Source organism: Rhea pennata, chromosome 2 (genome assembly GCF_028389875.1).
Source record: "Rhea pennata isolate bPtePen1 chromosome 2, bPtePen1.pri, whole genome shotgun sequence".
Classification (NCBI taxonomy): Eukaryota; Metazoa; Chordata; class Aves; order Rheiformes; family Rheidae; genus Rhea; species Rhea pennata.
In genome coordinates this window covers 58,385,565-58,408,134 of record NC_084664.1, presented here as the reverse complement: position 1 = coordinate 58,408,134, position 22,570 = coordinate 58,385,565, and the positions used below count along the sequence as shown (strand labels likewise).

General features: G+C 45.7%; 1 protein-coding gene across 2 annotated transcripts in view; it reads left to right on the top strand.

Annotated features, from left to right (window-relative positions):
- Window positions 1-339: 339 nt before the first annotated feature.
- Window positions 340-22,570, top strand: part of EGFR (epidermal growth factor receptor) — a 158,235-nt gene continuing 136,004 nt past the window's right edge. For both annotated transcript variants that reach the window (XM_062569594.1, XM_062569593.1), the window contains exon 1: window positions 340-794. In XM_062569594.1, the coding sequence (XP_062425578.1) occupies window positions 683-794 (112 nt within the window). In that variant the 5' untranslated portion in view covers window positions 340-682. The remainder of the gene's footprint in view (window positions 795-22,570) is intronic.

Here is a 22,570-nt window from a genome sequence, read left to right as displayed (position 1 = left end):
GGAGACGCTCCCCACCCCCGTTTTTTGGGAGAGGTGTGCAGCTAAGCCACGATCCTGCCGCGCTCCGCGCACGCCGCTAAGCGCTGAGCAGCCTGTGTTGCCCCCCGGGGACGGGGGGGCACTTTGCATGGGCGCTTGTGCGCGGTGTCTGCGAACTCCCCCTGCAGCCTCCCCTCGCCTCGCCCCCACCCCGGCACAGGTGGCGGGGCCGCCCTTTCCCCACCTGGGCGGGGAAGGCGCCGCCGCCGGGTCCTCCTCCTCCTCCTTGCTCCCGCCCCATCCTCCCTCCTCCTCCTCCTCCTCCTCCGCGGCGTCCCCAGAGGGAGCCGCTGCGCTCGCGGCCGGGCGGAGAGCGCAGCCGGGCGCGCCCCGTCCCGCAGCCGGCACCAGCCGCTCCGCGCACCCGCCGCTGCCTGCTCCACAACGACGAGGAGGAGGAGGAGGAGGAAGGCCAGGCAGGGAGGCAGCGCGCCCGCAGCGGGGCACGCACGTGTGCGCGCAGCCCTCGACGGCGCGGCATGCTGCGGGGAGCCGCCGCGGAGCGGGGCTGAGCGCGGCGGAGGCGGCAGGAGCTCCGCGGAAAAGAGAGCGAAAAAAGGAAAAAAGGAAAGAGAGAGAGAGAGAGAGAGGAAAAAAAGCAAGTCCTCCGTGCGCTGCACCGCGGGAGCGGCCGTCCCGCAGCATGGGCGGCCGCAGCCCCGCCGCCGCCGCCGGGCCCCGCGGGGCCGCTGTCCCGGTGCTGCTGCTGCTGCTGCTGGGGCGCGTCGCCCTCTGCTCCGTGGTGGAGAAGAAAGGTAGGGGCCGCGCCGGGGGGCCGCGGGGACGGGCGCGCCGCTGCCTCCCCGTGGGAGCGGCGGAGGGAAAGTCCCAACTTGTTTCCTTAAAAGAAAAAAAAAATTAAAAAAGGAGTGGGGAGAAGAGAAAATAACAAACCTATAGCAGCGATCACGCAGTCTGACTTCCTGATTCTAGGCTTATTTTCTTTTGTGGGGGTGGAGGAAATAAAAGGGAATAAACCTTGGCACATCCCGTCGGTTGTACTTTTTTTTCTTTGCCTTTTTTCTTTCTTTCTTTCTTTCTTTTCTTCTTGCTTTTCGCCCCCCCTTCCCGCGTTGTCCCGTCGCTCCGCGGAGCGCGCTGCGGGCGGCCCTGGCTCTGCGCTCCGCTCCGCCCGGCGCTGCCGCTCCGCTGCCCTCCGCGCCGGGGCCGGACCCGGACCCCGCGGGGCGGCCGCGCTGCCCCTCCGCGGGCACCGCTGCGGCAGCCCGGGGCCGCCGTCGGGTCTGTCGCCCTGACCCGGCGCCGCCGCAGCTGCTTGTCCCGCAGGAAGCTCCGCACCTGGTGGGGGGCGAGGTGGAAGCAGGGAAAACTTCGTGGTGCTTATGCCCCCCCCCCCAGTTAAGTAGGAATTACTGACCCCGGGCCCGACCCGGCTGTCCGCGGTCCCCCCGCGCTGCGGCCGCCCGGCCCCGCGCTGCGTGGGAACGGCGCGGAGCGGGCTGGCTTTTTTTTTTTTTTTTTTTTTTTTTTTTTTTTTTGAGAAACTGGTTTAGAGGGTGAGAAAATGTTTCTGGCCGGTCGGATCCGTCGCTTTTTCTCCGTGTGTGGTGTTCACTTTTGTGAGTTTCAAGAGCAGGCCCCGACTGCTGTTCCAGGCAGAGTGCAGACTTCTTTATCTTGGAAATCTGCCAACAGCGAAAAAGCAGTGGGCTTTTTTTTCCCCTTTCTTTTTAAATATAAAGCAAGAGAAGAGAATTAGTATTTTTTAGAAGGGCTGATGCATGGCTTAAAACAACTTGAATTAGTCTTTTGTGACTGTGGACAGAAACACACCTTTCTAAAGAGCTAGTTGCACAATCTGAGAAAAGTCAAGAGATTCTCTTGTTCCAGAAATCAAGTTCATACCTGTTGTTGGTGTAGCACAGGCAGTTTTTCTCTCCCTCATTGCTTTTTTTCCTTCACCGTTGGAAAATGATGGGAAGCAAGCTGACTCCATCTGCTGCACTTGTGTTCAGAGTCTTTTGAAATGCACTCTCAGGTGCATATGCCCTGCAGAGTAAGTAAAGCATTAAGAAAAATACTTTGTTTACAGTGCTTGATACTGTATCTCATAATATTATGAGGGTACCAATTACTTGAAGATTACTGAATAACCAACAGTTAAGTTATAAACCCACTAGGGTCTATTCTCAGTACTTTCTGTTAGTAAATAACTGTTGGTATGAGGAAAACTTTTGGCTCAATGACAAAGATGAAGGCAGAACAAAGTCTTCAAGAAGTACGAATTAGTTGATTGGTCTTTATTGCTCCCCACTTGAGCAAGAAAGCACATAATGAAGTTGCATTTGAGAGTTATGAGCTACCAGTTCAAAGTGGTAGGTCCAACAGGTAGTAGACCATCCACATAAATCCAGATCCTGCTGCCTGGGTCAAGAGATAGGATCCCTGCATGAGAATTTGGCATTAGTCTAAAAGTAAACATGCTGTAACAAACCTGTGCCACACTGACAGGTCACCAGATAAAATTCTGTTGCTATGAGAAGTTCAAATGACGTAAGAATTTATGCTTTTTGCAACTGCAGAATTTCAGCCTGATTCATTTTATCACCCAGAAGAGGAGATGCCTCAAAGAAATAGTGCTGGGGCAAAAACTGTTCTTGTTAGAACAATGTCAAAATCACTCCATCAGATTAGCATAACTTTTGAATGGAAATTTAAATGCAGTCGCGTCTTTTCCAAAAGCTTTAGAAGGAGATCTTTGATTGTGGATGAGAGAAAGCTAGTTTAGCTGTAACACTCTAGTCATTAAGATTTTTTTTTAAAAAAGTGGCATTGGAAATTGAAATACACTCACAAGGATCAATACTTGCTTTATATGCTCTGATGTTGACCCAGATTAATAGCAGCGGAACTAATCTGCATTTCCTCCTATGTGCGCAGGATGGCCTGTTAGGTGGTACCTAAGATAAATACCCGTGATAGCGGGCATGCCACTTACTGCAGAACGCGTTTGACCGATGTCCATTTTATGTGTCATTGCTCAGTGATAACACCGCGATTGAAGCAAACTGCTTCCTGTTGGATTTCTGTCGTTTGCCACTGTGGGAGAAGATCTCTGCTGGGAGCTGGGAGCACGCGTGCAAACGTGCTGGGCAGCTCCGTAGCGGTGGAAGTTCTCTGTGGTCCCTGTTTGTACCTAATGCTTTATACTGCTTTTTGAAAAACAAAGGTTCCTAAAATAAATTCCTTAGGGGTATTGAAATATTAATGTTCTCATGGAATAAAACCTGTCCGTCTGATATTCTGTGCAGTGTTTGTCTATGCACTATGCGTGTGCTGACGTTGTGTAATGCTGCCATCGAGATTGCAGGTTCTGCACCGTATGTAATATTTCATATGCATTTATGACAGATGCATTTTCACCCCAGATGTGAATGCAGTTATAGGTATGAAAGTTGATCCACTGGTAAGAGTTCAATTTGGTGAAATAATATAATTAAGTAAAGTCTGAGTCTTGCTGCAAAGCCTCAATGTATGAATGATAAAGAACAAAACCCAAACCCTGCCTTTCAGTGTAGTTTCTGATAACTGGGGAAGGGAAAGTAAAGTAACAGCAGTGCGTTTCTTTGTTTGAGCAACCTGCAAATACACTATGCGCAAAATGCTACAGAAAAGTTTGTCGTCAACAAAGTACCTGCGTGTGGCGAGCAAACTACATACGGAACTGACAGAGGTAAATACAAATGTATTATTTCTTGCATCAAGAGTATGTTAAGAGCTTTGCAGATAACCTGAGAAATCAAACTGATGCCCTGGAGACTTTACAATGCAAGCAGTCCATAATAATTCATTTGTTAATTTAGTGAGAGAGAGGCTTTCAGGGAGTGTCACGCAGTGCCATTACTTTCCTGAGGGCTGACTTTTTAGATTTGGGTATCCACGTATCACTGAAATCATTGGGATATGCTAGCTTTAGCAGCAAGATAGCTGACTAGCCAAACCAGTTCCTTCACAAGGTGTCCTTATCTTTCTCTAGCACAAACTGCATTTGTTTGATGGCTTTTCAGAAACAAGGCTGACTTCACTTTAGAGGGGGCGAGAGTACCTTGATGGAGTGGTTTTGCATGGAAACTGTTGATGTTCTCTCAAAGTCCTGGATCAGTCCAAGTTTTGGGATTAGGTGTGCATCAGAGGGTACAGCTGCCTTTTGCATGTAAGTAAGTGTTGTATCCAAGAGAGAACTAACATATACTCCCAATCAGTAGTCAGTATGTTACATGCGTTAATGTTCACAGATACGAGAACTTACATCTGATCTCATGTTAGACTCAGCTCCTTACTACAAATATGCTTGTATAGTGTGGAAGTGTGTAAATCACATCGGAAATCTTTTATTTCTGTGTTTATTATTCACAAAATACTGTTCTGCTGCTCAGCTATGCTTGAGCACTTGGCACTCGCTAGGGAAAAAGGCACTTCTGCCAGTCGGGGCTTGGCTGGCACGGGGACCGCAGTCGATCCCGCGAGGGCTTTGCTGGTTTGAGCAGAAAGGGGAGGCTATTAGAAAAGGCAGCGTAGTGCTTATTCCTCCCCAGTGGAAGGTGCGTGCCCGGATTTGCTCTGTGGAAGACACGTAGCCTCTGGTGACTGCTTGAGTAGTTACAGCTATGCATAGGATACTTCTGTCTCGCTCTCGCCTGCAGCTGAGATCGAGCACCGTGTCGTGCCGCAGCTGTAGGCGGGGAAGCGTTTGCTCGCCTGGGTGCAACGCGGTGCTTCGCCCGGCGCAGTCCCGCGGGCGGTACGGAGCCGGAGCTGCTGCTTCGCCCGGGCCGACACCGGGGGGGACTCGCGAAAGAGCCTGCGCCCGTCTGACCGGGGTGGGCGAAGGCCGTGTGAGAGCGGGCCCGTCAGAAATCCTCCGCTCCTGAGCAACGTTGGTGTTTATCCCCGTCTGCTCTGGAGAGCCCGTGAAACGCACGAGACGTGGCACAACGGTTTGATCAGCTCCGCGTAGGTGTGGGTAGAAAGCGTTCAGGTGTGTTTTGCTTTGCGAGGAATTAATGGCACATCCTGCATGGGGAGCTCCTATTTGATGCTTCATGTGGACTCTGAGAGTTGTTGTTCAAATTAGTACGGCACGCGCCCACCCTGTTAAAAGCATATCGACTTGATGATCTCCTATGCACCTTCACTTCCAGGGATGCTTTATTAGTAGGTGCTGTATGAGGTCTAGCATCATTCCTGCCCAGGCTGGTTATTGATGTGTTGCTTCTTGGCTTCCAACTACGTGAAACTGGTCTGTAATGCTTCTGTGTTGAGGGCTAAATTCTGCAGACCTAGCAGTATTGAGTAATAAAGTATTTTCTTCTTCCATTTTTTTCCAGCAATAGTTACAGGACATTTGGCATGAATATGGGAAGCAAAAGTTACTCCTAAAGGAAATGTGGAAAAAAAATTGTACTGAGTGTACAGAGAAGTTGTACCAAGATAAATTGTCTATTCCTGCTGAAGCAAGGCTGTTTATTAGGACAGCTGTGACATGCCTGAGTGGCTTATCCCATAGGGAGAATGTGTATATGCAGGTATGGGTCTGGTGCTCTCTCTCTCTCTCTCTCTCTCTCTCTTTTTTTTTTATTTTTATTTTTTTTAGCAAGGGTGACTCACATGGAAGAAGCATGAGAAGCCCACTTGTTTTCTCATTTCAACAAGCAATCTTTCTGATGACCACAGTGAAAAGAGAAGGCAACATCCCTTGGCCACTGAGCTTAGAAGCTTGCTACCGTGTTTGTTTGTTTGTTTTTGTTTCGGGTTTTTTATTTCTTTTGGTCATTGCTAGGAGAGAGCAATACTGAATATATGTGGCCTCTAATGGTGTGCAGAGGCTTCCCTTTGGAAGCTCGAACACAAGGTGTGTTTGCCCCTGGACAGGTCCATGTGAGGCAGCTCTTAAGGGTTACTCCTACAGCAAGGCAGCCTTCTCCAGCACAGCACATCTGCGTAAATGAAAGTAAACATCTACGTGTTCACATGCATATCTCGAGATTAGATTGCACCGAATTATGGGCGGTTTTTGTTTGTTTCAGTGGCCAAACAAACAAAAAAAAGGGGGGGGGAGAAGGAGAAGAATAGTTTCAGACAAACTGAAGCAAAAATGTCGGGCTGGTTCTGGTGAAGCAAAGGAAAGAAAAGGGGGGAGGGAACAAAATAAAAGAACCCCCAAACCAACAACTAACTAAGAAACAGTATTCTAGGTTAATCTGTCCTGACACTGTTTGTTTTCTTCTTAAGCTGGCTAAAAGGGAAAATTAAATGCTGTTTGAAATGAAAAGTTACAGGTTTGTTTTAAAAATTCCAGAGCATGACTTAATTTTCCTAAACCTCCTTCCCACTCGATTTTTTGAGTAAAGCACATTTGGTGAGTCCAGCTTAAATTAATAAATTAGCTTCAATTCCATTCTTCCCACCAAAAAACCTAACTTTTTGGAGGCGGAGGGAAGGCAAGCTGTTATGGGGATGCATGCAACAAGCTTAGCTCCGCTCTGCAGAAATGTTTTGTGGACTTGTAGGTGCAGTCCGAGATGTTTGCGATCTCTTTTTCGTTCCTATCCAGGAGGGAGGGTGGGGGAGAAAAGAAGCGTAAAATCCATTGCTTCGCTGGCCTCAAGGTGTTTTGCCAACCCGAAGCAGGAAAAGAAGGGCTTGTCCCAGAGTGAGCCTGCGGGATGGGGGACTTGGGACCGCGGAGGGCTGAAGATGCCGCGCAGGAGCTCTGCCCCGTGGGCCGTGCTGGCCACCACCGCCCTGGTGGCGCTGGGCCAGCAGAGCCGTGCAAGTCAGCAGGGCTGGTCTGAGGCGAGATGCTTTCCAGGGAAATGGGGAAAGAAGGAGGAGAGGATGTGAACCAGGACAGAAGTATTTTAGCTTAGGCTTTTATGAGAAGAAAACAACCAGTTTGTGGGAGTTGAGATCAAGACGGGCCGTTGGCCGGGATCTCCTTGTGGCGTCCCCATCGTCGCCACGATCACTCTGGCCGTGTCTCTGCAGCAAGGTTTCAGTGGCAACTGCCCTATCCACCGTGCCCGTGAACCAGGCAATAACGCGTGCAAACAAAAAATGCAAACCCAGAGCCGATAGCTGCTGCTGTCTGTGGGGTGTGCACAGCCCCCGTTGGGATCTGCGAGATGGGTGCGCGCTTCTGAAAGTCGCATTTGACTCGGCTGTGAGGTAGCCCATACTTCTTTTTGAGGTTTGCCTGCTTAAATTCTGCAAAGTGCCGTTACGGTTACACGTGTGACTTCCTAATGCTCAGCAGTTCCCTGGTCTGGGAAATTCCTTTTTCTTTCTTTCTTTTTTTTTTTAATTTTGATTGCACGTAATTAATTGTGAACCTCTCCTCCTTTTCCTTTTTTAACCCTTTCATTCAAAATCCCTTTGCAGAGCAACCCTGCTTTCTGAAGTTCAGCCAGGAGCTAAGGCTGAGGGAGGAGGCAGGGTTCAAGCAAGAAGCTTGTTTTAGCAGTCGGGTCAGTTATTTCAACGGTGCCCTTAGCAAAGAAGCAAGAGGCCTTTTGCACAAATCAGTAACTACTTCCCGTGATTCAGATTGAATCACACAGTTCAACTCATTTGAATAAATAAATGACTTCTAGTAAATGATACAACCCCTGCAATTAGGACGGCATGCTCCATATTTCATGTTATTTATTACGTGGTTTTCAATAGGTATGATTAAGCTGGGTTATACTTGGAATAGCTAGGTGGCATTTCAACACAAGCGGCTTAACCAAAGCTTACATTGACATGAAATATGCATTTGTTTCATACAGGTGGTGTTGTGCTGCATCTTCAAAACTCAGCTTTTCCTACTAATTTTCCAAAAGCAGACACTTAACAGGGAAAAGGATTCCCCTTGCCAAGTGCACCTCATTATTATTATTTTAAATCATATTGGAGAGCTCTCAAGCAGGTGCTTCCCACCCATTTGCCTCAGTTGTGGCTCTCCTGCCTGTGTTCCTGGGCTGCAAACTCCAATGGATGTGACATGAGCAGAGATGCAGAAAACAGCTTTTGGCGCGGATGCGCGTGTGGATTGCACGTTATCTCTGGTGTTTCCAAGGGGACGTGCCTCATGGTTTGCTTTGAGCTTCTGCTGCTGCGTTTGGACTTCCGATGAGAGTGTAGGAGAAAACAGGGTAGTAAAGATCTGCTTGGCCTTTGTTTCCTGATGGTATCTATTTATTAGTTTGTATTAATTTTTAGTAGCTCTGTTGTGCTATTGAACAGCCCTATGTGGTTTTGGGGGAAGGTTGTGAAAGTAGTATTAAAAAAAATATAGTCCCTTAACTATCGTAACTGGTTGTATGCTGTACAAAGCAATATTGATTAATTCAGGAAAATCTCTAAGGCAATAAGCAACTCTGGTTGATGGTGCAGTTTGAGGATATGGAGAACAGGTAAAATACGGAGACCTGCTCTCCAAGTCATCGTCCCCTGTATTTAACAGCATACAATTCTAGGAGATCGGTATCTCATTTATTTCCAACTTTTTTCCCTTAATAAAACATCAAAGATAGTCAAGACACTGAAGATACCTGTTTGATAAAAAGGTCTTTCAGAATAATAAGATACTGAATGTTCAGTGCCAGATGAAAGTATCTTTTTGCATAGGTGACCACTGTTTCTTTTGCAAGTGGAAGTTACTGTTTTCCTATTCCAGTGCCTTGTCAGCAAACTCCCAACTGCTTGCACTAACTAGGAATCTGGAAGCCTAGAAAAAATCTTTCTTCATTTCCTTTAATCATTTCACAGGGGAGGAAAAGGTGCAGTGAAAGGTAGATGTGATTAATGTTTGACTGGCTTCCTTTTACTGTATTAAATTTGGAGGTACAGGCATGGTCTACCAGGGATGTGAAGACACAACGTCTCCTCTTCCCCCACCTCTACCCCCCCAAAAAGGAAAATGTCCTCAAATTCTTAAGTGAAAACTCCCCCAGTGGTTGGCACTACATCACCAGGAGCTGTTGAACAGAAAGTGACGCAATTAGTCAAAAGCTGTTTTATGCATGCGATGTCTTTTTCCTTTGTTTCTATTATAACTTATTTCTCATAAATGGAAACTTGGCATTTCCACTTGTTAAAAAGGATTCAGTGAGTTTTGCTGTTGTACAGACTTGTTACGCGGGGATGCCCTCCTTGTTAAAAACAAAGGAAAAAAAAAAACCCCAAGCGAAAACCCAACAAAACCAGAACAAAACAAGCAGGTTTTTTGGAAACAGACATTTTAGTCAGCAAAACCCTGACGCCTTGTCAGAGCTAGACCACGATTTAAGCTGTTGGGTCTCCACATAAACACAGGTTTCTCAGCCACAGAGCAGCACGTAGGATTTGGGGCCTTTGGCTTTTGCTGAGAGGTGGCGTGCTGTTTGGGATGTGGTGAAAGTGCCACTCTGTTCTTGGAGCCAAGGGAGAAAAGCCAGTGCCTGAAAAATAAGCCATCAACAAAGCTAGGAACAGCCCCATCTCCCCTTCGTCAAGTCTTGGGTCAGGTCTTTCCCAGTAGAGGCTGAAGTAATGTGAACAGAAGGTGAATTATGCCCAACAAGGGCAAATTTTACACTTAAGGAACGTAATTTGAACTCAGACTAGTGTCTGATCACTTATTATAAGACTGTCCCTACCAGGGCAAAGTAGCTGAGAGCTTGCTGATTGCCCATGCAAGTGGAATACATACCGTCTGGCTTTCTAAAGAAAACTTCACTAGTTAATCTGTGCTTACTTGTGCATATGTGAGCTGAGAAAGGAACACAGGCTTTTATTTGAAGCTTCACCAGTGAAGCTGAGGAAAGCACACAGATGAGATTTTTTTTGACTGTCTCATGCAGCAGCCTAGAGGAGGTGCGTGTGGCTTTCAAGGTTATCTCATCTACGTGTTGCATTTGTTGTCACGGCTGTAGCATCTGGGTAGCATTCGGTGCCTTTATTGCTTCCCTGAAATTACTGGCAGAACCTCCTTCTTCAAGGGTGAGAGCAGGGACAAGTCCTCAGCCACAGGTCCAGAGACGGAAGTGCGGGCCAGCTTCATGCCACATACTCAGCTTGCTCTCAGCCTCAGGTCCACCTACCTGCCAAGGAGCATGAGTGGTTGTGTTGCAGCAGCCTCAGGTCAGTGTAAAAGCAAAGATGAGATCCTTCCCTTCCGTAATTCATAATTTGACCAATTTCAATGAGTGTCTCTGCAGTCAAAGGTGAAGGCAAAGCTTCAGCATCCTCAGTTGTCTGATCTGACCTGATCATTTCTTAAAACATTTGTGTTAGGATACGTGTCCAATTACTAGAGGAGTGTGATATTTTTCTTTCTGCTTGGGTTTTGAAAGGAATACCGTAGATATGTTCCCTCATTTCCATCTGGTCTTCAGTAAGTAATTAGTTCTTGAGCAATGGTATTTTCAGTCTGTTTCCTTCCTAATAAGCTCTGCAAGGTGTTCTTGTTAATGATTTTATTATTTCAAAGCTTCTTGTTCTCTCCCTCCTTAATGAGGCAGATCCTGTAGGCATCATCATTTTATCACAGTTGTCTGTGGCAGATTAACTAATCCAGCAACATCTTTTCTGAAGTTTCTGTTCATCAGTGTGTAAGACATTCCCATCGATATGTGTGGGCAACTCTCCTTGACGCTTGCAAAACTTGTCAAGCAGGAAAAGGGAAGAACAGACCCTTACCTTGAGTGTGGGGTCTTTTTGGTTTGAACAGTAGGAGTCTGTTTTGCCTCAGTGAGCACATCATACTCAGCGAGTCAGGAGTAAAAGTAACTAATTAATTAACACAGCCACTGTTTCTTTTGTGTCTGGTCATTACTATGGACCGATTAATTCATGATAGCTAGGGTGTCAGATGCTGCAGATGTCAAGAATCGGATTCCTTGAGGTTCTTCAGAGAAACCTTCCCTCTCTCAATGTGTCACCCGTATCCTAGAGCTGCCTTCGCTTATCATGAAGTTTAATATACATGTGCTTGTATGCTCCTGTGATGTCTGCCTCTTGAATTTACTAGATATCATACAAAATGAAAATCTGAATTAGCCATTGGCACTTGAGAGGGACTCAAGTCAATTTTCTCCAGTTTTAATGTGGTACTAATTAGATCCTGTCTATGAACTAAACTCAAATTCCGAGTTTAGAGGCCTGAATCATTTCAGAAATAGTAAGCACGTGACTTCTGAGTAAATACCCTGGCTGTAATAGATTGGATTAGAAAACGGATTGTTCTGGGCCAACGCTGTATTATTGAGAATGATGATATCGTACTGGTAATCGTAATGTTGGACTTAATGGCCCGTAGACTTTGATAAAAGCTTTTGTAAAATTGTCAGCAATAATTTCGTCCATTGTTAGATTGCCAAAGAACTTCTTCAGCCCTTGGAATAAATTACTACCATCAATTGTGTTTTTGTAATTATACAAAATAATGCTTTCATTCTGAAGGTGTAATAACTCAAATGAAAAAAAATACTGTCAGCTTAAAATTAATGGGTCAGACCCACAATTGCTGTAAATACCCAGAACTCTCACCCGGGCTGGGTTGGGGTAGCTTCACGTCTGAATCTTTGGCCCCTTGTGTGGAAATCAGGTGCCTTTTACGTGCCTCTGCCAATCATTCCTTTGGTTCACAGAGAGAGAAAATGTCATTACATGTTTTGTTGGACAGTGGAAAAACACTATGAAATACACTATGGTTCTGTCTTGTTGATAGTTTCCTTTTTTACTCTTTTTTAGTATTACAATTTTTAGAACGTTGACATTGAAAAGGCATCATTATTTCTTAGTCCTTACTATGCCATTAAAAAAAATGCAGAAGCATTTTAATTTTGTCCATAAATTACGCTCTCTGTCAAGGTGTGGTTGGCTGTGTGCCTTTCAGATTTTTCCACAGCTACCAACTTCCTAACTTTTCTTTCTCCCCCCCACTTTCATCCCTTTCACACGATTGGTTAAATAACAAATTATCAGCCACAGAGTGGTGTAAAATGGGCTATAATCCGTAGAGGAAAGAGAAGGAAGCTCTCTTAAGAGAAAACAAACAGCACAGGGTATTTAACAGTGCATTAAGCAATGGCACTCTTAGCCTATACTTATCATGCAGGGATGGAGCATATGCCATTAGTTCAGTGAAGCAGTGAAATGTGCTGGCTCTGGGATCATTGGTGATGGTCAGCATATCTAAGGTGGCACTGATAGTGCAAAGCATAATAGAGAGTTGAACATGGATTTTCCAGCGCTGCAGGCTGGGATGCCTGGGAAGAGGCTGCCTACCTGCCCAGAGGTGGAGTTTGATTTTTTGGACTCTAGGGAAGAGGAGAACAGAAATGTCTCCTGCTAAATAGATAAAGGATCGGTCCTAATAGATTTATCACTTGCCAGTGTTTAGTTGCTCGGTTTTCTCTAGGGAGTAGGGACAGGGGTAGGAATGTGTTTTGGGGGAATACGTTCTTCAGTCTCCACTCATGCAGCCTTCTGAACACTTAACTCCAGAAAAACGCAGATCTTAAAGTAACGATCCTGCCTGGTGCACAGGCTCTGATAAAAGTGTTTTGTTGTGATCTCCACCTTGCTAATATGTTTGGCAGCGGTGGTGAAGCGGCATTCAAGGAAGGCCTTGAAGAAAGTCTGGCTGCCTGACTTCATAGCGTGCCACTTTGAAGATAAGCATTGCAGCTACATGCAGGGGAGTTTACAGTAAAGGTGAAATTATGGAGAGTTGGAGGAGAAAGAAGAAAATCTGGAACTCTTGCTTCTCAATTACAGTAACGCTGCAGTAGGGACATGTATCTCCTCTTGAGGCTTGATCCAGCAAACCTTAGGCGTAGTGTTCCTTTGAAGTCTATGGGTATTTTGCCTGCCAGGACTGCAAGATCTTTTTTTTTATTATTATTATTACTTTACTTGCCTAAAAAGAGTCTTTTCATTTAGTTTAAAGGGAAAGCTGATACATAATACCACACTGTTATATGAAGACTATGCCAAAAAGTAATTCTTCTGAAACAGAAATAAGATTATAAATTATAATCGCAAGATATTGTGGTGTCAATGTTATAACTTTAAATGAGTCTTTTGACTGGATATGCTTAAAAGTAAGTCTAGGAAGAACAGATTCTGGCAATTGCCATTGCCTTTTCTTTTCCTAAAATATTGGTTCTACATACATTGCTGGATGTGATTGAGGTGGATGTGATTGAGACGGATGAACTCCTTAGGCTCTGCAAAGTGGTGTGGCTTCAGTGGTTGATTCCTGCTAGCCACAGTGACGGCCAGATAGATTAGCGAGAAGAAATGGTCCTAAGTGTGGTAGAATTAACTCGTTTGAGGTGAGTGACATTCCACTCGCACGTTGGATCTGTTGGACCTGAAACTTTTAAACGGGAATTCTTATGAAGAAATATGTATTTAGCAGAGATAAAATGAATTATTTACCGTAGCCCCAAGACAATATGTTAATATGCAATTCTTGGTTTATACAGGCCTCTGGCACTTCTGCTTTATAGTTAAGAAAAAATAGTGTTACCACAGCAACTGCTATACCACCCAGTACTTAAGCGGCTCCTGCCTATATAGCGCTTACAAAAGTATATTAGACAGATTTTTAAAGTGCATGTAATTAAAACAAGAGTAGGGACTTAACACTTACTGAATGTTGCAGTTGAAGGAAGGCATGAATTTGTTATTCTGAATTGAGAGAAGTTCTTAGTGGAAACAATCAGCGATAGCTCTGATTCAGCAAGCCGCTTCGGCAAATGCATAATCCCAAGCGTACGTGCGAGCCACTCGAAAGCGGCAGAGTTGCTTGTAGGCCTGGAGTTCGTACGGCTTTAAGAGCCTTGTTTCTCCGGGGACAAAAATTGCAGTGTTTGGGGGAGTGATGATGATTCTGAGATGCCCAAGTGGCGACTTTTGCAAGGGACGGGCAGCCAGTGCGGGCGCTCGGCACTTCCCGGAGACGAGCCGCTTGGAAGACTGTTGACACTGAAGTCGTGAACAGACGGAGGTATCGGAAACCGCTGGGAATTCAGCTGTAGGAACGTGGGTTCGGGGCAAGGTTTCCCGCTACACTTGCGCGTTGCGTGTATCTGATAGCAAACAAGTTGTGTCTAGGCGTGTGTATAATAACGTTTTGTGTCTATTAAACCTTAAAGTTGTAGAGTAGTACAGGATAACTGCTTCTGAACAACACAATTTAATCCATACGGAGGAGGTAAAGGACTTGGGAAGTTTTTAAACTAGTCTGCGCGCAGTGAGACCGTGCTGTGTCACTGGTAACACCGTAGCGCGAGGTCAGTGTGCTGCTGCGGAGTTTTCTTGTTGAGCCACAGCAGTGTGGGAAGACCTTCCACACTACCTAATTGCCTGTTTCTTCATATTTTTAATCCTTAGCAGCTCTTAGGAAGAGCTGAGTATCTCTGTGTTAATAGAATTATGCGCTTAGAAGAAAGCGTGTTTGAGATTATGAAGAATTATTTATTACTGTAGCGCTGTAGTTGCAAGAAGATTATTTGTTTGCTGTCCTCTGAGTGTAACTTTTTTCCTTCTCACGACTACTGGATAAAATAAAAGCCTGAGCGCAATTTTCCCCTTCTTAAAATAGAAGAGCGGAGAAGTGCCGCACTCGGGCACACTCTGTGCCTGGTCCCTTTCCCGGAGCTGCTGGGTTTGTGTCTCGTTCTCTGGAAGTGTTTTGACATCGCCACGTTTGGGGGACAGGGGGGCGGAGGGAAATCCAGGTGCTCATCCAGATCCATCCGGGAACCACTTTTCCGTGTTTGGGGTGCTTGGGTCGTGTCCCCCCCCCCCATACCCCGTGGTAAGCCTGCATAAGAAATTCAGCGTCGCAGTTGCAAGTAATCCGCTTCAGGTATCGCGGAGGATTTTGGCTTAGCGTCTCAGCGGTGCTTTTGCGTGCTGGGAGAAGCATGGGCAGGGAGCAACGCGCCGGGGAAGGCGCGTTCGGGCTGGACGGGGGAGGCTTCGCTTGTTTGCTCTGCTTGGTTTTATCTGTTGTTTCTTGGCTGTGTAGGGATCAGGGTGACGGATTTCCCATGAGATGGTCAGAAGAGGATTATAAAGTCAGGATCTGTGTGTATTATAACTGTCTGCACTATTATATAGATTTGATATGGCTTAAACCCCTTCCCCCCCCCAAAAAAAAAAAAAAAAACCACAAACAAGAAATTGCACATGAACATGAAATCATATCCTAAATACAGGATGCATGGATGGACAGATTTCACAGACAGATTTTGTTTTTCCTGGCATTTGTGTTGATGTAAGACAAGGGGCCACTGAGTCCCCAGGTAGATGTAAAAGCTGGAATATCGGGGTCTTGGCAGTGCTGCCTTCAGGCCCTGGGGCCACTGTCCCTGGGGTCATTTACCCTCTGTATTAAAAGGAAAAAGGTATTTTCTGGGGGCGCAGCTTCCCTGGCGCAGCGCGACGTCAGCCCGAATGCGAGCCCTTGTGCGCACGCGTGCGCTGCCTGGCCTCGGCTCGGCGTCGGGGTGAGCCCAAAGGTTGTGTTTGGGCGAGGCATGATTCACCGTGTTAAAACACGGCTAGGTGAATAAATGCATAACCTATCATTTCATTAAGGTCCTCTTAATTTATCCGTTGCTACCTTTTTTCTTTCTTTTCTTTTTTTTTCTTTTTTCTTTTCTTTTCTTTTTTTTTGTGTAAGCTTGCCAACATTTATAAGGGTGGAGCAAGAGAAAACAAAAAAAAACAGCAAGAAAAGAAAATCTATTAAGCTTTGAACTACACATTGTCTGCAAAGCGCCACTGGCAATGACTGCGTATAAAGAAGCATTTTATTAGTTCACAGCTTTGGGATATTATTCTGTTCTAATTAATATTGAAAATTAATCTGCACTGTTTTCTGCAGCCTAAACTTGAATCCTGCCGCTGAATACAAATCAGGTTTTCACTGCAGCCCGAATGCAACTGCAGCTAAATATTTAAATAAAGGTAGTTATGGTGCATCTGCACTGGGCAGTGGCCTGGGGTGGGGGGTTCATTTTTGGGGGTGTTTTATTTATTATTTGGGGTTAGTTTGTTTTTTGATGGACGGTGGCGCACACCGCGACGTGCAGGTGGGACGCCGCAGAAGAGCGGTGCCGGGCTTGGGCGTGTTGCATTTGTTTTCTGCCCGCGCCGGCCTTGCACCTTGCCCTCGGCGGGCGCCTGCAGCGGGCTCGGCCGGGCGCCTGCGGCGGACCCCGGCGCGGCGCTCCGCAGGAAGCAGGAGCAGCTCCGTAGCCGGGCCGGCCGGCGGCTTCGGGGCCCAGCGGGGTTCTCCGAGCTCGCTCGCCCGCCCGCCCGCGTGCAGCCCCGCGGGTGAGTTTGCGTGCGGGGATGTAGCAGGGCTTGCAGGCAGCCTCTGTCTTTGGCGCGAGGAAGGGAGAGTAGCTCTGCGTGGCAGTGGTCAGTCATGGGGATTTACTCTGCAATGGACACGGATTAATTTGTATTTATTTTTAATCGAATTTTTAGTAAGATATCCTGGACAGGAAGGGCAAGCAACAGAGAAAGTGCGTGTTCTTCACGCTTTGTTTTACACCTCAATCCTAGGCCCTGTTTTAGCAGCAATTAAAATCCATTAGGAGAGAAACAAGCCTACGCAGATCGCACTATGTACAATAGCTTCGCATCTAAATTTCAAGTGTAATCATGCACAAACATTTATTTGACCGGTATTGCTTGTGGCTTTAATGTTAAGTGGATAGTTAAAGGCTTAATGACCCCGAGGAAATCAAGCGCTTGATGTCTATAGTGTATTAACGATACCATGCAATTGAATTTTTTTCTTCTCGGTGACTCTGAAAGACCTTTCAGCTGCTCGCGCTGGTTGCCTGCTCCATTGGCTGCGCTACTCAGGTGGAGCTGTTTGGAGAGGGCACGTGGCCGGGCGCCACTTCGTGCAGCATGGCCAGGGGTGAGTAGCTTGTTCGTTCGCTTTCCTCATCATCTGGCAAGGGGGAGAATTGCCAGTTGGATGAGGAAATTCAGGTGACTCAAAGGAAAATCCATCGGGCGGCCAGCCTGTGTAGCTTTGAATGCATCTTTGGAGAACCTGGTCCCCAAGAAGTCTGCTTGTCAGGAGCTCGGTGGAGAAGTAATGCCGGGAGGCTGTCACACTTGATTTTTTTTTTCCTGCTGACATATTCCATAGTGGGCCTAAAAGTGGAGAGAGCAAAAAATTGCAGAGTAACTCACTTTTTAAATATCTGTGGCAAATGAAAAAAAAAAAAAAAAGTGTGCAGAGGTCTGAAATGCAACTGTCTGAAAAAGCAGCTGGCTTGAGCTTCAGTAATGGAACAAACTGCTAGAGGCTTTGGGATGAAATATAGAGAGTCGCTTTTTATGTCACTTAGTGGCAGTTTAATGCAGGAGTTTGGCACAAGCCAGTTGCTCCTTTTTACTTGGGATTGCCTGCTTAATGCTTTTAATCTTCTCCTAATGGGCAAAAGTCTGTGTTGCATCCAGACATTAGGCTGCCGAGGGAAGTTAAACGCTGAGGAGCCTTAACACAAGAAAGCCAATTTTTCACACCTTGCTATTCATAGCCTTGTATCCCATTATTAATTATATTAACATAAATAAAAAGGCAGCCGCTAAAACCAAGAGTGTACTGAACTCGGCGCCAGTTGTCTTATGCAAGTTTGGGACTCGTAAAAGAGACTTGGACGTGCGAGGCAGCACCTTCAGCGGGAGCCCCTGGCCGCTGCCCAGGACAGCTCCCGCCCCGCCGCAACGAGGGTGCTGCCGCGCACGTCTGCACGCCGGGGCGGCGGGGGAGCCAGGCTCCCGCTAGCTCGCCTCTTTCCATGGCAAAACGTGTATCTGCCTGCTTTTGGTGAACCTCCTGGTTGCAGTGCTCGGTGTTCCCCGCAGCTGCGTGCGTGCAACCGAAGTTGCGTAGGTCCCCGTGCAAGCGGTGAAGATCTCCTGCAAGATCTCCCTTCCTCTCTCTTGCTGGTGTGGGGCGTGCCTCTTATTTTGGCGGAGGCTAGAGAAAGTTTATGAAGTTTTTGGAAAATGCAAGTGGAAGGTAGGGGAGGTTGTTGGCCTTTTGGCGGGCCTGTCACTATGTAGGTTTCTGAGGTACCGTTTTTACTTTTGGAAAGCTGCTTCTTGTCCCACTGTGTAGAAGGCTTATTAAGAAATAACTCGCTGTCTTCTGTTTCTGAAAATGCACAGTGCATCTTTGCGCCCCGGTGGTTGATTCGAAGAGCAGAAGAGCTATGGTTTCTTTAAAAATCCTAAATTAAAGAGTAACTTTTGTTTTTCTTCTGAAGCAGAGCAATATGACCATTTGTAGAGCAAAATTCCAGTGAGGCAGCAAAATTGCTGTTGGCTTTCCCACAATAAATCCTTGACCTCCCTTACCAGTTAAGCACTAGCAGATTCCCCGCACGGTATATGGGGGTGGAGGAGGAAACTGTGGAGTTTTACACACACACACACACACACACACACACACACACACACGCATGCGCACACACACGCTGGTTAGCATCTTCTAGCACGCAGCTTAGAAATATGTGGCCTGAAATCTCAAGTTGGTGTTGTCCTTTTTTTTCTTTTTTAATTTTTCCTCCCTGCTTTTGCATGATACCGACTGCACACCAGAGCATGTTGTACAAAACAGACCAAAGCAGTGACTGCATGCAGCTTGCAGCGTTCAATATTCGTCGTGTTCTGTTCTGCGCTTCCTTCCCGGGTAACGTGGTCGTTGGTACGTGTTAGCGCATCGCCCTGTGCCCGGTCCGAGGGGCTCCCGTGGCTCCTGCCGTGGGAACCCGGCTCTTTCGCTCCCGCCGTAGGCCGTTCTCCCCTGCGTGCCGAGACGCTCTCCGCCGAGATCCGGCGGGAAACATGGTGGGCCAGAAATGCCGCTCGCTTTGGAAACGGCTGCGTCCGCTTTGCGTGCGTGGCCTTCCCTCCAAATTTCAGTTATTCTCAAACTTCAGGGACTCGTGAGCTTTCTCTAAGCTGATAGATGCGAGAAGAGCACTGAGCACTGCGTGTGTTTGCAAAACTGCCTGGGAAGGGGACGGCGAGGATGATTTCAGTGTTGCTCACATCTGTTATCTTCATGTGGTGCTTGGAACAGAGCAGCAGGGATTTTTTGACACTTCGGATTTTTTTCAGTTCAGTTGCTCAATACCAGCTCTTGTTTTGTACATTATTGTCATCTCGCGTTTTGCTGTAAATTATTCATCCGCTGGGCCATCATCAGGAAACTGGGAGAAAATACCAAACCGTCCTAACTCCACGAGTAGGTCGAAGAAAAATCGACCGATACTTGCGTCGGAAGAGATCACGAGATCACCGTACTGCCTGGCGTCTCCTGCCGCACGCTGGGTCGCAGCCTGGACCTAACTGGTGTGACCGGCGTCTTTGGGCGGATCGCAAGCCTTTACCTCTCAGACTAAACCAGACGAAACAGTGTCTGCGTCCGTCTAACGGCTGAATTACAGAGCGCTTTTAGACAGAGTAAAAATATGCGGTGTATTACAATTCCAGAGAACTACTGCGAGTTACCCAGTTTCTCTAGTCTAAAGTTACATTCTGGGTTGGAAAAATAAAAGAGCCTCCTTATCCCGCGTGTTCTGCAATAACATTTTATCAGCAGGCAAACTCTCATTACATACGCCCCATTGGCTGCATTCAGGCTGCCAATTCTTGAGTGGAAACATTGTATTAACTTGGCTGTTCCCTGCAGGATATTACTCTTGGAAAATTATAACAAAGCGAACAATCCCAAAATCAGCATTTTTCATTTATAGCAGGCCGTAATTTGCAGGGCAGTATGGAGCTATGACTGCAGAGAGAATTCCTTGCCGTACAGTGGCAGGGAACAGAATTATTTCCTATATTTGCCCGAAGAAAGAACTTGGTCTTTTTACTTAAATGCACGTGGCAGCTTTGATCTACTTTGCCCGTGTGTTTCAGAGTATGTTATGAGTCACGCTCGGCTGTGTCATTCCAGTTTGCACGTCCCTCTTCTAGGGCCGCGGTTTAACTTCTTTCTTTAGGTACTGTCCTCTTGCTAGTACAAAAAGTAAAGTACGTGGTTGTGTTCCTTTACCTGTCGGATCCCAGCCTACAATAACTCGTCTGAAGTGAAAACTTTCCAAGGGAAAGGAAAAGAAGCGTTGAAATTTTAAATAAAAAACTAGCACCAAGCGTTTTTCAGGGGAATTTCAGGGAACTCCAGCCAAGACAGCTGGTTCCTTGCGCTCTAGGCAGTTCATACATGTAGCATCTATAAGTGTTCGCTTAACTGTATAAAGACAATGCAGTTTTTCCATTTACGTTTCAGCAGCTTTAGGTAAACAATGTCCTGAATGTCTATGAAAAGAGCAGAAAACTTTGCTGTTGCAAGAATGGGAGAAGAAACCCTTTTTGCCCTGTAAAGCTTTCTCTGCTAAAGTTAAGCAATTTATCAGATGTTAACAAGTACGGTCCTCTGTGTAGGTGCTCCCACTTATTTGCATAAGGGTTTGTATCTGCAAATGAAAATATAACTCAAGCTATTCAGGTAGGAAATTTATTTTAATAGGTGGAACGTAAGACTAAATCCTTAATGCTGAAAAAGTTCTGAGACTGAAATCTTAGTGTCCCCAGAGGTGAGGGTGTTTGTGCCTTTATGTACGCATTTACTTACATGTGTATGTGGAAATGCATATACATGTATGTTCATATATTCACATATCTGCAGAGAAACCCTGATTTTTTAAAGAAAAATACTGCCTGTATCTTTTTCAAGTGGCCTTAGTCTAACTCAGATATTGCTGATATCAGCGATTGCATTACAATTAGGAGGGAGTTTTTCCAGTGCCAATGCTTTGGGGAATGCCAGCCTTGAATGAACAGCTTGTGAATATTGTTGTACGTAAAACAAATATTTACTTGAGGGCAGTACACTTTTCTCAATCCAAAACAGATTTTTCCTTTCCCACTGGAGCAATTTGAAGGGGCTAGATGTGAAGGCATCTTTCCTATAATAACTTTATAGATGGGGGGAAAGGGGGCAGTTATGGTCTATGTTAAATTCATCTGTTCCCATCAGCTCGGTATGGCCTCTGTCTTTCATATTCAGTTTAATTTGACTTAATATTGCATTTCAAAAGAGAACAATTAAGCAAAAGGTCTGTGCTTCGTGCCAGAATCTTTGAAGCCAACTGTGAGACTTCATTCCCGGAGGATGAAAGATAATTTCCAAGCAGGCCTAAAATTCCTGTTGCGTAAACAAAGTAAGTGGACAATTTTACTAAATGACTGTATTTATTAATAATTGTATTAATTGGCCAGTTATATGAGTATACACCCATTGATTTTTACATTTTTATTCCAGTAATCACTTCAATCTTTTCAAAATCAGCAAGGTTAAATGCTTGGGTTTCAGTTCTTCTGCCCCAAATTCTTACACAAAAGAAGGTCCTATAAGGACCTAGGCAGGGAAAACCAGATCTACCCTGTATCCTGACTTCAGCACAGGCAGCAGCCACAAAACAAACTTAAATACTGAAGAGAGTCCTGGGTGCCTGCCTTGCCATTTCTTGTGCTCCGCAGTTATCTTTTTAGGGAAGTACAGGTGCCTTATGTGGCTCATTTAAGCCCGTGGGGATGCGTAAGGGCGTATAGGATGAAAAGAGGTGAAGAAATTGTATGGACTGACCTTTTCGGGAGCACCAAAGAGTCATGAAACCTCTGTTACTGCTCTGTGGTTTTGTCATTAGAGTGGAAGGACCTCTCTGCATTCTCTCTCTCTCTCTTTTTTTTTTTTTTTTTTTTTTTTTTTTTTTTTTTTAAAAAAAAACATTTACCAAGACTGGGTTTTTCATTCAAAATTTGTTATTAAGTGTCAGCCTACTTGTTGCCTTTGTGGGTGGGCTCATAAAACTTGATCGCATTTCACATTCTTTGCATAATGAAGAATAAAAAGCAGAACACCTCTGGGGATTGCAATAATTGAAACCTAATCCTCAGATATTTAAGCATATTAATGGCTTAAGAGCAGAAATTGTCTGATGGGAACATCCAAGGACTTCGTACGTATTTGTGAAAAAACTAAAATCATAGCCTTTACAACCTGTGGTTGCTTTTCTTTCTTTTTCCTTCTTCTTCTTCTTCCTTTTTTTTTTTTTTTTTTTTTTAATAAGGTCTTCTCATTGTCTCAAAGACCTCTCAGAAACCATAATTCAAACGGTCGGATTATATAAGCAGAAGCTGCATATAAAATAAGGATTTTGATTTTCAACGTTGCCACTCACCGAAGGAAAGCAGAGGCTTTCTTTGTGGATGTCTCTACCTTGAAATTCGTTTTCAGCTACATGGTTTATTGAGAGAATTACTGAGATTATTGAAGAGGAGAGATGCATTTACTTACTTCAGAGGAGGAAGTGAAATGACCTGAAAGGTCTGCACCAGCACTCACCCTGTTAGGCACATAGACTATTCACACAATTATGTTATACAAGCTATTCATGCCTCTTAAAGATATATGGGCTTACTAAAT